Here is a 14,391-nt window from a genome sequence, read left to right as displayed (position 1 = left end):
AGGAACGCTGGTGAGGGAACCGGGGAGAGTCGACGGAGATGCCGGCGAGAACGTCGGGGAAGAAGCCCGCAGGGGCTAAAGGGCTCAGGACACGGGATCCTCGGGCCAGGGATACGGGAGCAGAAGGTCCTTGACCGAAGGTGGCGTTGGCCGGGGTGTAGGGGAGGTCGGAGCCCCGTGAGTGCCTGCCCACAGGCGTTTGGCACTGGAGACCGCAGAGAGGGGGACCCCTCCGCTGTGGGCCCAGTTAAGGCCTCGGTCGGCGAGTTCCAGGCCCCTGCCACCGGCTCCTGGGGCACCCTCTGGGGACCTTCCAGCGAGACCGGGGCAGACCCGGTTAGCCGCTCGCACAAGAGTTGCCCGAGAGCGCCTTCTTGAGCGGAGGCGGGCACAGTCTCTTTTGGTCTGCGCCTTCTCTGGCGCCTGGGCTCTCCTCGGCCCTGGTCTCACTCTGCCCCCTCTCCTGGGGCTTCTCAAGTGCCCCCTTTCTAGGGCTGGGGTCAGTGCACCCCGACTGCTGTGCCCTTGCTGGCGCTGGGGTCCCCACACTGCTGTGGGTCCCCTATGAGGCCTCCTCCAACCCCTAATAGCCCCACCTAAACCACTGGTCTTAAACAGTAAACAAAATGCAAGCCCCTCAGCTATAACATAAACGGAAGCCGCCCGGCTTTAACAACATTACTCAAAACACCCCATGGATCCTCCATCCTTTACCCGGCCCAGGGCTGTACCTGCGGTAGGGCCTCTCCTCTCAGCTTTGCTTAGGGGGGAGCTCTTTCCCCCCTGGCTGCTGGTAGGGAACTCCCAGCCTGGCCTCAGCCCTGGGGTTTATATGTGCCAGGCCCTGCCCCTCTCAGTCAGCTGACCGCTGACAGGTGTGGGCACTAACTACTCTGGTTGCCCTGGTGATCAACAGCTGGGCTCCTTACTCACTGTTACGGCTTTTTCCCTAGCAGTTTCCCCTCTTCAGGAGCAGGGCACCTAAGTGCTCTGCAACACAACAAAGCAACGTTTTCAGCACAAAAGTAATTTAATCCTCTAACCACATGAAAAATGATCTCTATGGAAATAGCACATCTGCTAAAATCCAAGTCAGCTTTTACTAAATCATCTAGTCAGTTTATGTAAAACAGGACTCTTAAAATGACCATCAAGAGGAAATCATTTGCTTACAAAAATGGATATGGATACCTGCATTTCATTTACTGTTCTCTAAATTCATTTTTAAAATGTATATATAATCTGAAGACTGGATAAAACTTCATGAGAGTATAGGGTCATCTGTTCATGGAATAGATACATAGGCAATTGAAAAGCTATTTAAGAGGAAAATTAAACATGAACTATCAGAAACTGTACTTTAATATAAAAAAAAAAAGGAGAGATGGGAGACATGATATATACCAAACCTCTAAAAAAAATGTGCTGGTGGAAAAGAAGAAAAAAAGTACTACTTCCTGATTGCTCAGCCATTCAAGAAAGTAGGGATGTGCTCCCAGAAAAAGCAATTTGTAAGCCTAACACTTGAACTCCTAAAGAGATTATGCACATTCAAGTCCCCAAGAGCCTGACTAATGTGTCAGCTGCCCTAAAAGAATGACAGGAATACTGTATCAACAAAGGTAGTTCCTGTATGAGATCTCTTCATTGTCAAAAGATCCACAGCCCCTCAGAAGCTGGTGATCTGTATTTGGAATACAAAGGATGAATTTAGTGAAGAGAGTGGGAAGACTTGACTGAATTAATAGCACTTCCATGTGTGCCAAATTATGAGTCAAACCATGGCCTCTTCATACTGAGATATCCCAGTCAAGATTACTTGAACTTAGTCTACGCAACCCTAGAAAAGTTGCCAAGAGCTTTCAAGGCTACAGTACAGGAAAACAATCCAAGCATGACGAGGCCTCACATAGACGTACACTAGTGGACACACTGGTGTTCTGGCAATATTCAACTCAGAATCCTAGCAACTGCTGTAATGCATTAGCTGATTCAGGACGGTCACCACCAGTATCAAAATGAAGGAGATTCATTAATAAAAAGTATTATGAAGATGATATTTATTTTATCCCTGAGTACAAGTGCTCATGGCAAGGCATCAAACATTAAAGCAACTTTACATATTTGCAAAAAGATACCCTAGTGCAGGACAGGTGCAGGTAGACAGACACTTAGCCTTATTTCTCATGTAATTAAGGAGACCCAAGCAAACCACAAACAAAGAAGATTATTCTTTAAGTGTATGCTTAAAAAAAATTGGTAATGTCTCTGTGATGAACATGATAGCAACATATCAACTTTGGTGCCTTTTTGTTGAAATCTAAGGGGAAAACCTATTTATTGTGTGTCCCTAAAACTGAACATAATCTTTATTTATTTATATTGCAGCATGAAGCTCTTAGGCAGAGACAATAGAAGATGGACTTGGCAGCTCTATCCACAAAGAAAACCATATAATAATTTAGGAAGTAGGGAGTCAGGCCAAAATGATTTAAACTGTAGTATTTGGTTAGACCCCGGACCCCAAGAAACAAGAAAAAAAAGTGTTTTTATATAAACTAGCCCTTAAGATTCCATATGACCTGCCTGTAAAACAGGACACAATTTTGGAACTGTGACCATTGAGAAAGCAGACATAAACAAACAATTCAGACTTACTTTGGGAGAGCAGGCTGTGCACTTGTCAAATGCCAGGCTCACAGGAAGGACGTTATCAAATCTTGATAAAAATCCACGAATCTGGAAAGAAAGAAGATGCAGGCTTATGCTCGCAATAATAATAATGATACATTTCCAAATTCAAGCTGAGTTGGAGACATTCAGCCAGAAGATGAACAAGATTCTATATTGCTGCTAAACAGCGGCCTCAGTAATCCTTCCTATGTAATCAGTACTGAGACAGTTTGTGTTTTGGTTCATTTTTCTGTAGACAGGTAATAACAGGACTTTTTAAAATACAGAATTATCTAACTAGGAATAGCGGCACAGCCCCACCTGGAGTCTGAATTTTTTGTCTGCAACCACTCAGTCTCAGAAACCAAAAAGGAAAATCATGTCATAATTATTTAAATAGATTTGTTTCTCCAAGTATTACAATAATTTGGAAATTTAAATATTGATTATTATTGTGCTGTCTGGTTATAATGCATCCAATAGGTAAAGTTTAAAGAACTAGATATATTAGCATATATGAGTAAGAAATGTTGAGTGTATTGGTTCTGATAGAGTATATGACCTTGCAAGCACTTTATGGTGCAGCCCAATGCTAGCCAGAGTCCTTCACTTCATTAGGACAAAGGTGCTTTTCCTTTCTCCCATTTTTCCTCTCTTTAATAAACTGATCTTATTCTTATGCCATGTTGTACCTTGCTGATTGTTGGAATAATCAGCCATTTGGACACTGAGATTCATTGTACAATACTAATTTTTCTTTTTTGCTCTAGACCAGGGGGTAGGCAACAATTTTTGGCTGGAGTGCTGAAAAAAACCACAATGTCTATCTTGGAAGGTGCTGGAGTGCTGGGATGCCAGAAAAAAAAAAGGGGGGGGGGGGCCGGGGGGGGGCAGGGGGGGCGGAGGGGGGGCATGGCAGGACGCACTGCATATTAGTATATTTAATCATCATAAATGTTGCCTTTGCTGTTGCGTATTCCCTTTTTGTTGAGCATGTTGCAATGAGAGAAGAAAAGAGAGACAAGAGAAAGAGGAGAGAAAGAAAAAGGAGAGCAGAGAGAGAACCAGACACACACACACACGCACGCACACAGAGAACCAGAACACACCCAGAACAGACACATGCGCGCACACATCCGGAACCAGACACGTGTGCGCACACAGACACACAGAACCAGACAGAGGCAGACAAACACACACAACCGGATACGTGGGTGTATGGAGTGGGGCTCCTGGGCCACTGGACAAAGTCCGACCCAACAATGCCCTGGCTCTGCCAGAGCCTCGTGCTTCCCCAGGAAGCCAGCCCCTGGGCTGCAGCACAGCTGGCCAAGGCCCCGACCCAGAGCCTGCCCATCAGCCCAACCACCCACCCACCCCACACAGCTAAGTCTGCAAATGGTGCAGTGCTCCTAGCAAGGAGTAGCACCAGCCTCATCCTGGTGGGCTGGGCCAGGGCTGGGCTCAGAGCAGGTGGGAGTCAGGGGGGCTCAGCTGCAAGCCCTGCTGCAAGCAGTCTGGGCTCCACGGTTGGCAGCAGCTACCCGAGTCTGTGTCGGCTACAGCCAGGGGGCTGCAAACAGCTGCTCTGGGCTCCAGCATCAGCTCCATACCAGTGGGTGCATGTGCGCACTGGAGCGGACAGTGGGAATAGGGCCTGAGGTGGCACACCCTTCCCACTGTCCACCCTGAGATTCACGTACAGTCGCTGCCAGCACAGAGCTGATGCCAGGGCTGTGGAGCCTGCTGCAGCTGCCCAGAGCCCAGGCTGGCTACAAACAGCTGCACTGGGCTCCGGAGCCCCGTCATCAGCTCTGTGCCAGCAGTGGGGGAGAGCCTGGGGTTGTGCTGCCTCAGGCTGCTCCCCCACCGTTCACTCTGAGGCGTGTGCGCACCCGCTGGTAAGGAGCTAATGCTGGAGCCCAAAGCCAATGTTTGCAGCCTCCTAGCTGCAACCGGTCCAGGCTCTGGGTAGCTGCTGTCAATCACAGAGCCCGGTCTGCCTGCGGCAGGGCTTGCAGCCCCCCAGCCACCTGCTGGGAGCAGCCTGGGCTTTGTGGCTGGCAGCAGCTGCCTAAAACCCAGACTGGCAGTGGCACGCTGAGCAAAATGGCCTCATGTGCCGTGCTCGGCACATGTGCCGGGGGTTGCTGACATCTGCGCTAGACGTTTATTGAATGTTCAGGATTTTTTTAAAAATCTTTTCCTCTTTCCTAATTTGTTTCCCCAGCTGAAGCATACAAAGGTCTGCATCAGGAATAGCCTTTAATTTTACATGGTTTGACTACTTTAATTGTAAAATATTTGGAGCATTGGCTGTCTTTTCATTTTGTGATTCTACATTATCCAGTGTAAAAGGATTCCGGCCCATGACTGAGGACTTTTAGGTGCTATGGCCATACAACTAATAACCGGTTTACACTTTCAATCAAGTTTGTGTAACTTTCTAGGAGCAGCTGATCATCATATAACATGTATATCAGGTATTCCCTTACACACACACACACACCTGCATGTGTGCACATATGCTGTATAATCCCATATCACGAGGATATTTAAGCTGCTGCATTATTCTAAAATATTCAATTGCCCCACAACTGTACTTCCTGGCCACATTTTCATTTTTTGATATTCAAATATCCAGAAATGGAAAGTCTCGACAAAAATCTTTCTGACTTCAGAGGAGCCAGGTTTTCATCCATTAGGTTTAAATAGGTAACCTTCAGCATTTGAACATTCACTAATGATGTAAACGGAAACTCCATCCCAGGTCAGCAGAGAGCTTGCAACAGCAGTTCAGAGATATTAACTTTCTGTTTAACTCAAGCACCATTATCTCTGAAATCTGAATACAATTTAAATTCCATTAACCATTCAAGCAATCAGGGCTCATGGTAGAGGTGATATCTTTTATTAGACCAACAAGATTTTTGCAAAAAAAATTATTTAATTGCAAGCTAATTAAAGATTTCTTAGCAGATTGAGGCCCTTTCACTAGTTACCACCATAAGGAGAAAATTTCATATTTGTTTCCAAACTGCGTGACTTATTATTGTAATAAACTGCTTGGTGACCCCGACATATACTGGTAGTTACTTGCCCAAATGCCTTTTTAAGGGTCATTACTTGTTTTGTGTTAAAAGTTTTAAAAAATCATATATTTCTTTTCTCACTTTGGTTAGCCTCGATTTATGTAAGTTGTCAGGCTTCACACCTAGATAAAATGAAACTTAGGCCCCTGTCAGACATGCAGGTAAAGGTATAATAGTATCTGATATGTGATCCACACAATCGCATTTCCTGTCATGCCACCCATGCACACTAGGAGGCATGATTGTGGGATCAAACATCAGATCCCATAATGCCTTACTGCTGGTGTAGGGGGAGTGAGCTGACAGGGCTCCCAGTCACATGGGTGCACCTGGCCACATGTTCAATTAATAGTGTCAAGAATCACTTCATGTGTGTGTGTGTGTATGTGTGTGTGCACACGTGTGTGAGTTATTTACATAACTTTGTGGCTTATTCCTTGCTTTACGATGCCATTATTTACTTAAATTGTATTCCAGCTACATGTTAAAGATGTGATTAACTGGTTAATCATGTCTTAAGTGTAACATGTGGCAGGGGCCTTAGCAATACTGATAAATCAAGCTATTAGCATCTCATACTGGGCTGTGAAAAACTCTAGACTATATCCCAGTGCACAGTGTTATACACAACAGCACCTTACTCTGTAAGTAGTTCTACTGCCATGAAACTTCAAGGAATGCTCATGTAGTGATTTACTATGGCTCTCAGCAAGCAGCAATAAGATAAGTGCCAAAAGCATCCAAATGTAGTGGACCCTTTGTGGGGAGTTGGGGGGAGGGGGGGGAGGAGAAAGAGGGGGAGAGAGAGACAGCTGTTCTTAAAACGGTACAGGAAAAAGCATATCTGGGAAGAAAGGAAAGAGGCAGCAATACCTGAAAAACACCAATACAATTTTGCTAACAGGAGAAAGGAGGTTAGTGAACTAAAGCAGTTCCTTCCTTTTATATTAAAAGGGATATAATACAGGCAAAGGGCACAAGGATTGGATTACATCTCCCTAACCAACGGGAAACCATTTGTCCAGACTTCTGGAGCAAGGGAGAGGAAAAAATGCTGACCTTGCATGAAGACATTGCAACACAGCTAACTATTGTTGTGCAAATGACTTCTGTAACTAACACAGTATTTCTGACCACTTTGTAAAAAAACAATTTTATAAGACACACACAGAGTTGTTTGACTGATCTTAAGAATTCCCATTCTGGAAGGGACATAAAAAGAATTCTTAAACCTTGCAAAAATGCTAGCAAGTAAGTATACAAACAGTACTACTACTTTTTTACTAACAAGACAGAGTATTAATTGGGGCAAAACAAAGTAATTCTTAGAAGCAGAGGAGATCTATAAATATGGATGCCAAAGAACAGGAAATTATGGTCATACTAGTGCCAATCTGTCATTTTAAAAAGAGACTGTGAACATACAGATCTCTTTTACCAAGGGCATCAACATAGCATCAATTTTTTGACACACAAAACCATGACTAAGGTTAAATAAAAAAACCCCAAAAACCAAAACACCATATACACAATGAAATTAGAGCAAATACATCAACATCTGATTTAATTACTATTTTTGAAGATACAAATGTAAAATGTTTAAAAATAAACCTGTACATTTTTATAACACATGAATCTACAGAGCTTCAACAATATTTTTTTTTACATTACCATCCCATTTCTTGTAGGAGGATATATATCCTCAAGACTACAAAAGAACTGTTTCTGAATAAAGGCAGGATGGTTTTAGGTTAAAAGGCAAATGGCTTTTCATTAGACATGTTATCATGGAAGTGAGCGTCTTACTCATAAAATGGACAAAAGTTTTACTTCAATTATCATTTCACATTTTCATCACCTCAAAAGGAAACAAATGCCTGTGGATAGCTCCAGAAATCACTATTTATTCGCACTTGGTCCAGATGATAAGCATATTACGCTATTGGGCAAGTATAAAAATATCACTGAAAAAAAGTGAATTGTTGCAATTTACTCCCCAAAACTTGCAGCAAGCAAGCAAACTCAAAAGTGCAATAAAATATTTGTTTTTATATTGACCATCCCCTCTGGGTGTAACCAAAATTTTAATAATTTTACCCCTCTATTTCTGGAGCAAAGAAATGTTCTTATACTATTTACAAAGAAATAATAACACTCAAATAAATACGGCAATACTGACTAGTTTTTAGGTGCCATGGAAAGATGGGCTTTAGCTTGGAAATGCTGTGCCTTGTCTCCACAAATGCAAAGTGAAAAGGGCTTTATTGTCCAGCAAGAGTGCACCATATGTCCCAAACCCCAAAATTCAGTCAATGAAAATGCAAAGGTTTCTCTATATCCAATATAACTGAAGACTACTGACACATTCACAGTCACTGGAGTTTGAGTTAAGTAGAAAGCAGAAGAGGGTTATATACAACATCACAAATGCTCAAATAAACTAGAGAATTATGATGTTAAGTGCAATACATTATGTCCCTTATTCTGGGCTGCATCAAAGTTGAACTTGGTTTATCATAGAATCACAGAAAATTTGGTTTGAAAGGGACCTCAGGAGGTCATCTAGTCCAACCACCTGCTCAAAGCAGAACCACCCCCAACTAGATCATATCAGCTAAGTTTTTGTCTAGTAGGGTCTTAAAAACCTCCAATGATGGAGATTCTACAACCTCTCTGGGTAAGCTGTTCCAGTGCTTTACTGTCTTCCCAGTGAGAACATTCTTCCTAATATCTAACCTAAACTTCCCTTGCTGCAACTTGAGACTGTTGTTCCTTGTTCTATCATCTGCCACCACTGTTTAGCTCCATCCTCTTTTGAACCACCCTTCAGGTAGTTGAAGGCTGCTATTAAATCCCCACTCAGCCTTCTCTTCTCTAGACTAAATAAGACCAGTTCTCAGTCTCTCCTCATAAGTCATCGGCCCCATAATGGTGCCTCACAGCTGTTACTGCAAGAATGGTTTCAGCAGGGACTCTGGATTCTTGTCCCATTACCTGTACCAGCTCCTATAAACTTTATGTCCCTCTACAAGTTATCCCTTTTGATATCATCAACTCAAGGTGCCTCTCTGAAGTGCTCTCTTCTCCTTTCACATGCCCCAGCCCCCTCACCATTTTTGTTGCTCTCCACTGGACTCTCTCCACTAGCAACACTCAAACCAATGCAGCCCAGGATGCTGTTAACCTTCTTGGCAACAAGGGCACACTGTTTGTTCATATTTAGCTTATTATCCACTGTAACCCCAGGTCCTTTTCTGCACAGCTGCTGCTTACCCAATGGTCCCCAGCTTGTACTCTTGCATGTGATTGCTCTATTCAAAGTGCAGGACTTCGCACCTGTCATTATTGAACATGACGGTTTTTTTGGTCTAATCCTCCAATTTGTCTAGGTCTCCCCCTAATCCTACCCTTCAGCCTTTCTAGTACTTCCCCAGCTTGATGTCATCTGCAAACTTGCGTGCACCATTTCATCTTCCAGGTCGTTGATGAACATATTGAACAAAACTGGCCCCAAGACAGGCCCCTGGGGCACTTCACTTGATACCAGCTGCCAACTAGACATCGAGGCATCATGTACAACCACATGAGCCCCATGATCCAGTCAGTTTTCTATCTACCTTCTATCCATTTATGCAACCCATATGTCCTTAGTTTGTTTGCAAGAATGTTGTGGGAGACCTTATCAAAAGCCTTGCTAAAGTCAAGGTATATGATATAGTTTCTGGAACACTGTGGGAGGTGAGGACAGTAGAGTAGTTTCTGGGTTGCTTCACTTTATGGTGGGTACCCTTAGCTATTTCTCTGCCTACCAGAGGCAGTCCTAGCAGTTAGGGATCATTGGAATGCATCTAACTGTGATGGAAATATCTGTATGCACCTCAATACAAGATGACCCTGAATATAGCTGTAATTATACTTGAATACAAGACAACTCCCCAATATTTAGATTCTATATATGGAAAATGTATACATTTGTTACATATTTCCAGGTACAGAATGTAATTATTGGAGGTCTGCCTTGAATTTATCGCCCTCCCACTCCTATAGCAGGGGAAAATACATTTGGGAGGCCAAGTAGCCCCATTGCCCTCTCTTCCCTCTGCCCATACTTCTCTCTGCAGTCCCTTCCCGTGCTGCCACCCCCCCCCCCCCCCCCCCTTACTCCCCCCCCCCCCCCCCGCTTTACTGCCAAACCCTGCTCTCCCTGAGCATGTGGAAATGAGGAGCAAATTTGAAAACATTGACCTTGAAATCAACATAGACTTGGTTCATCCAGAATTGTACCTTTTTTTGGAAACTGCTGCAAGTATAAGAGCAGACACTCCACGAACATAATTTTTAAGCAGCACTTTTGTACTTACTTATATATAGTACAGCCTGTTTTTTTTGCAAAAATAGATATTATACATATATAAACCTATATATACACACACACTTGTACTTTAACCATCCTGTCTCTTGACTGACACAGAACACTTAACATAACACACTACAGTTAACTGTCATCATCCCTGTTAACACTACGGTTAACTACCCTTTCTGTTACAATAACAGCACCCGCATACCTGTGTGCCTGCTGCCATTTCCTTTACCCGTTACAAGAAATGCAAACCACCTCCATGCCCTTCCCTTCCCCTCTCCTTTCCTCTCTCTACAGCCCTATGATTTTTCTGTTTCTTTACCTAGTCCTTTCACGGCTCTGCCATCTCTAGTCTAAGTCATCTTTGTCATTCTCTTCCTCCTCATTGTCATCATCCTCTTCCTCATCCTCTCAGCTGGTCTCATTCTTAAGCAGCATGTGCCAATCTTTCCTCTTCCACATATCTTCTGTCATCTCTTCCCCATCCTCTTTTCCCATCTTCTTAAAGTATAGCTCACTCACTCCCATTTTGATGCAGTCCTTGACTGGGAGGTTCACGTGCCTGTACATGAACAGGGTGTTCCTGAAGCAGGATATGAATTTGCTGAAGCTGGCTGTTGGGGTCCATTGCTGCTTGGTCCAATGGCCAAACAGTGCCATCTCTGTGGTCAGGGTCTTGACCCCTGTCACCACCTGGAGGAGTTGGTCTACTCTCCCCCATGCCTCCGTGGCATATGGGCAGCTCCAAAGGAGGTGATCAATTGCTTCTCCATCCACCAGCAGGTTTGCCTTGGGAAAGGCTGGAGAGCCTCTCTGTGTGTCAGCATCAGGGTTCGAATTACATTATGATTCTTGAGTGGGAGTCTGTGGCAGTGACAGCCAGAAGCTGAAAGGAGCCACATCTGCTGCCACTGCTGCCTGAGGTGTGGGATGGGGGGGAGGGGAGGGAATGAAGTTCATCTCTTATGGGGGTGCTCCTGTCTCTTATCTCGTCTCAGCACCCCAGAGCTCCCTTATAATTTGAACCCTGTTCAGTGCCCACATGGAGGGTGCCTGGTGGGCTGCTTGCCAGTTCAAGTTTCTATGCATTTCCTTCTTCCTGGAAGATTCACTCCCACATGGCCTTGCAGCTGTTGCCAAGGAGTACATCCACAGGTGTCAGTCTGTCCCTTCCCCTTACTATTTCCTGCATCTTCCAGTGGTTAGTCAGGGCTCTTGGGGTTTCATTCTGTACCTTATATCTGTTCAAGAACTGCTCACGGAACTTGTAGAACCATGGCAGCTAGCATACCCACCAGTTTCACAACAGGTGCCCTGCAAAGTATTTCATGAAGCAGGCTGTTTTGGTTTCTGCCCTGACTGCCAGTTTGCAGCCTCCATATGTAAAATAGATCTTCCTTGTTTACCTGGAGTAGCTCTTGTAGAACTTTGTTGTTAAAATCTTCTCTACTCATGCCATTAGGGAGAAGACCAGACTGCAATTCATATCCATTCACCTTGAAACCCATGGGGAAACCTCTTCCATTCGATCCTGCTACTCCTCTTCTGGCTGCTCCTCTTCTGGAAGTTGCTGCCTTCCTTGCCTTGGCTGCCTGGACACCTGAAATCCAAAAATGAGACCAGTCTCCCTCACTCCTACACGTAGGTGGAGACCACAAGGGTCCTCTGCTCTGATGGGAACAGGAACTACACTTGATCTGAGCCAAAAGGCAAAGCAGTGATACAAAAAAGAAAAAAAAAAGGTTCTCAACTATGCATGAAATTAGACACAAGCCAAAAGACTCATGATTTATCATACAGTTCACTGAGTTGGACCCCAGCAGACACAACAGCATTTCAAGCCACGGTGATCCCAGAGCTCAGCACTATTTAACACATATGGGTACTCCAGATATTGCCCACAGAGGGTCCATGTGCTAATTAGACACCCACACATGACTAGAACCAGGTGCTCTTGTCAGTTCTGGGATCCTCCAAAATTGATATTTGAATGAGGCACAGGGCAACCTGGTGTGACTCCACCTCCTGGACGGCAGAGCCACACTAATCCTATGAGACAGGCTAAGAAAGGGGGTGACAGAGGGCTTCTGGATGAACTCTTTGGGGCCCCATTTGGTGACGTTTTCCAAACCTTTAAGGCTGATAAGGAAACAGGAATGACTGGAAGTGGGAAAGAAAGGTGAAGTTCAGCTGTGGGAGTGAAGAGGAAGTTGAAATGTATTCAATGCAGTGGCTCACCATGACCTGAAAAAGAGCTGACACTGGGTTGGGGACACACACACGCGCACACACACACACGCACACACACACACCCCCCTACCTTATACATACAGGCTCTATTCACCTATCTTTATGGTAGGTTTCCATAAGGTTACCTGGCAGAAGGGACACCATGATCTAGCACAGGGATGGCAATTATTTTAGGCAGGGGGGTGCTTACCAAGTTTTTGCAAGCTGCTGAGGGCCGCATAGGTAGCCCCACCCCTTGACAGTTGCCCTGCCCCTTGGTCTCCATCTTGTAACTGGAAGTCCTGCTCCCTAACCCCTGACCTTTGCCACCTTAAGTCCCGTCCCACCCCAGGAAGTACTCCTTTCAGCAAGGGGTTTTGTCATCTCAGAATACCAAATTATATTTTAAAAAGTAAACAACTACAGCATTCATTAATTTGATTTCAAAAATATTTTTGTCTTGATTTACATGCATTTGTTTCAAGTACACAAAAGTGATTGCACAATAGCTTAAAATGAAGTCTTACTCTTGTATATCGTGAGGGGTGTGCATAAGTTAGTGGGGGGGGCTGTGGCTGTGTGGGTGGGTATGGAGCTGGTGGGGGGCTATGTGTAGGGCAGGGTGGCTGGGGTGTGTGAGGGAGTGTGTGAGTCTGCATGTATGACAGTGTAAGGGGGGTGTGGGTGCATGTGTATGGTGCAGTGTGTGTGTGCAACTCACCCTATGAACACACACACGCACACACACTGCCCCTGCCTGCACACACACAACCCCCCTCCCTACACACACACTGCCCCTGCCTGCACGCGCGCACACACACACACACACACACGGCCCTGTGCTCCCTGGTCCAGCGATGCAGCCAGAATTCACGTGGTGCTGGAGCAGGGCAGGGGTAGGAAGACAGTGAAATGGCTAGGGGTGGGGTGGGGTGGGGCTGGGCTGCTTCGCTCTGCTGAGGGCTTCCCTTGGGTCCTACTGCCTCTGACTCGTGTCAGCTTTCACAGGCAGCCAGGAGCAAATAAATATTAATGTACTAATTGTTTTAGGGGCCCCATGGGCCAGATAGAATGGCCTGGTGGGCTAGATCCAGCCCACGGGCCATATTTTGCCCACCCCTGATCTAGCAGGTGGTTTTCCTAGGGACAGGGGATAACCACTGTTCTGGCATGGGTTAGTACCCGGACAGAGGTAATGTATAGTTACCTTCCCACTTTCATTTCCAGTGGGAAGATGTTGGCTTTACGCCCCATGCCTGCCTAGTCTTGTATAGGCGTTCCCTTGCTGCCTTGGAGTGTGCGCCTGGGGTTGGCCGCAGTGTTGGCTCCTGCAGTCTTGGCGAGGGCTCGCGTTCTCCCTGAGGGAAGCGCCAAAACTTGCCTGCCACGACACTGTTCTTCCCTTCAGTGGTGGGGCTCCCTCTCGTAGCGCCTTCCAGGTCAGTCATACTCCCTAGTGGGAATTCTTCGGGTTCCACCTCCCCTACACCCCAGCCATGCGTCAATCCTTATGACAGCCACTCTATGATCGATTGGCTCGCACTTTGAGGTTGACTCCTGTGCCATTCCTGTCCGCCGTGTTCCTAGTGATCTTATCCTGTCCTTGATCTCTTCAGGACGCTCCACAGTCCCTGTAGCTATGTTGGATCTCCCTGGCTGCACTGCTGCACACAGTGTCATCTCAGCTGCTCCTCTCCTCTGCATGTCACCCCTGACCTTTCTTAGGGGCCCTTAGGGTGATCCATAAAAGAACAAGTTAAATGGAAACAAAAAGGAGGGAGTGGGGTCTTAGCCCTTTCCCACTTATAACTTCAGTGTCTGCAGCTCCGTGGTCCCTCGATGCCATCCTCGTCCCTTTAACTGTTCGCGGGCCCTTCCAATGGGTCTGCCCTGGGGCCTCCCGGTGGCCGCCGGTGCCGTCCTTGCCTGGCACGGGAGGCACTCTCACTGTCTGCTCCCCACGGTGCCTCCTCACCTGTTTCTTCACCGCCGGTTTTTAACTCTGCCAGGTAGCATTCTCCAGCGATGTCATCTGCC

At 45.8% G+C, this 14,391-nt stretch overlaps 1 protein-coding gene across 14 annotated transcripts in view; it reads right to left on the bottom strand.

Moving 5' to 3' along the window:
* The window catches only part of ATG7 (autophagy related 7), a 316,197-nt gene that overhangs the window by 193,643 nt on the left and 108,163 nt on the right, over positions 1-14,391 (bottom strand). For all 14 annotated transcript variants that reach the window (XM_025215165.1, XM_025215166.1, XM_025215164.1 and 11 more), the window contains one exon: positions 2,659-2,739. In XM_025215165.1, coding sequence (XP_025070950.1) covers positions 2,659-2,739 — 81 coding nt within the window. The remainder of the gene's footprint in view (positions 1-2,658; positions 2,740-14,391) is intronic.

The sequence above is a fragment of the Alligator sinensis genome, unplaced genomic scaffold (genome assembly GCF_000455745.1).
Source record: "Alligator sinensis unplaced genomic scaffold, ASM45574v1 scaffold1224_1, whole genome shotgun sequence".
NCBI lineage: Eukaryota > Metazoa > Chordata > Crocodylia > Alligatoridae > Alligator > Alligator sinensis.
The sequence above is the reverse complement of the archived record's forward strand: the minus strand, read 5'-3'. Positions and strand labels throughout refer to the sequence as shown.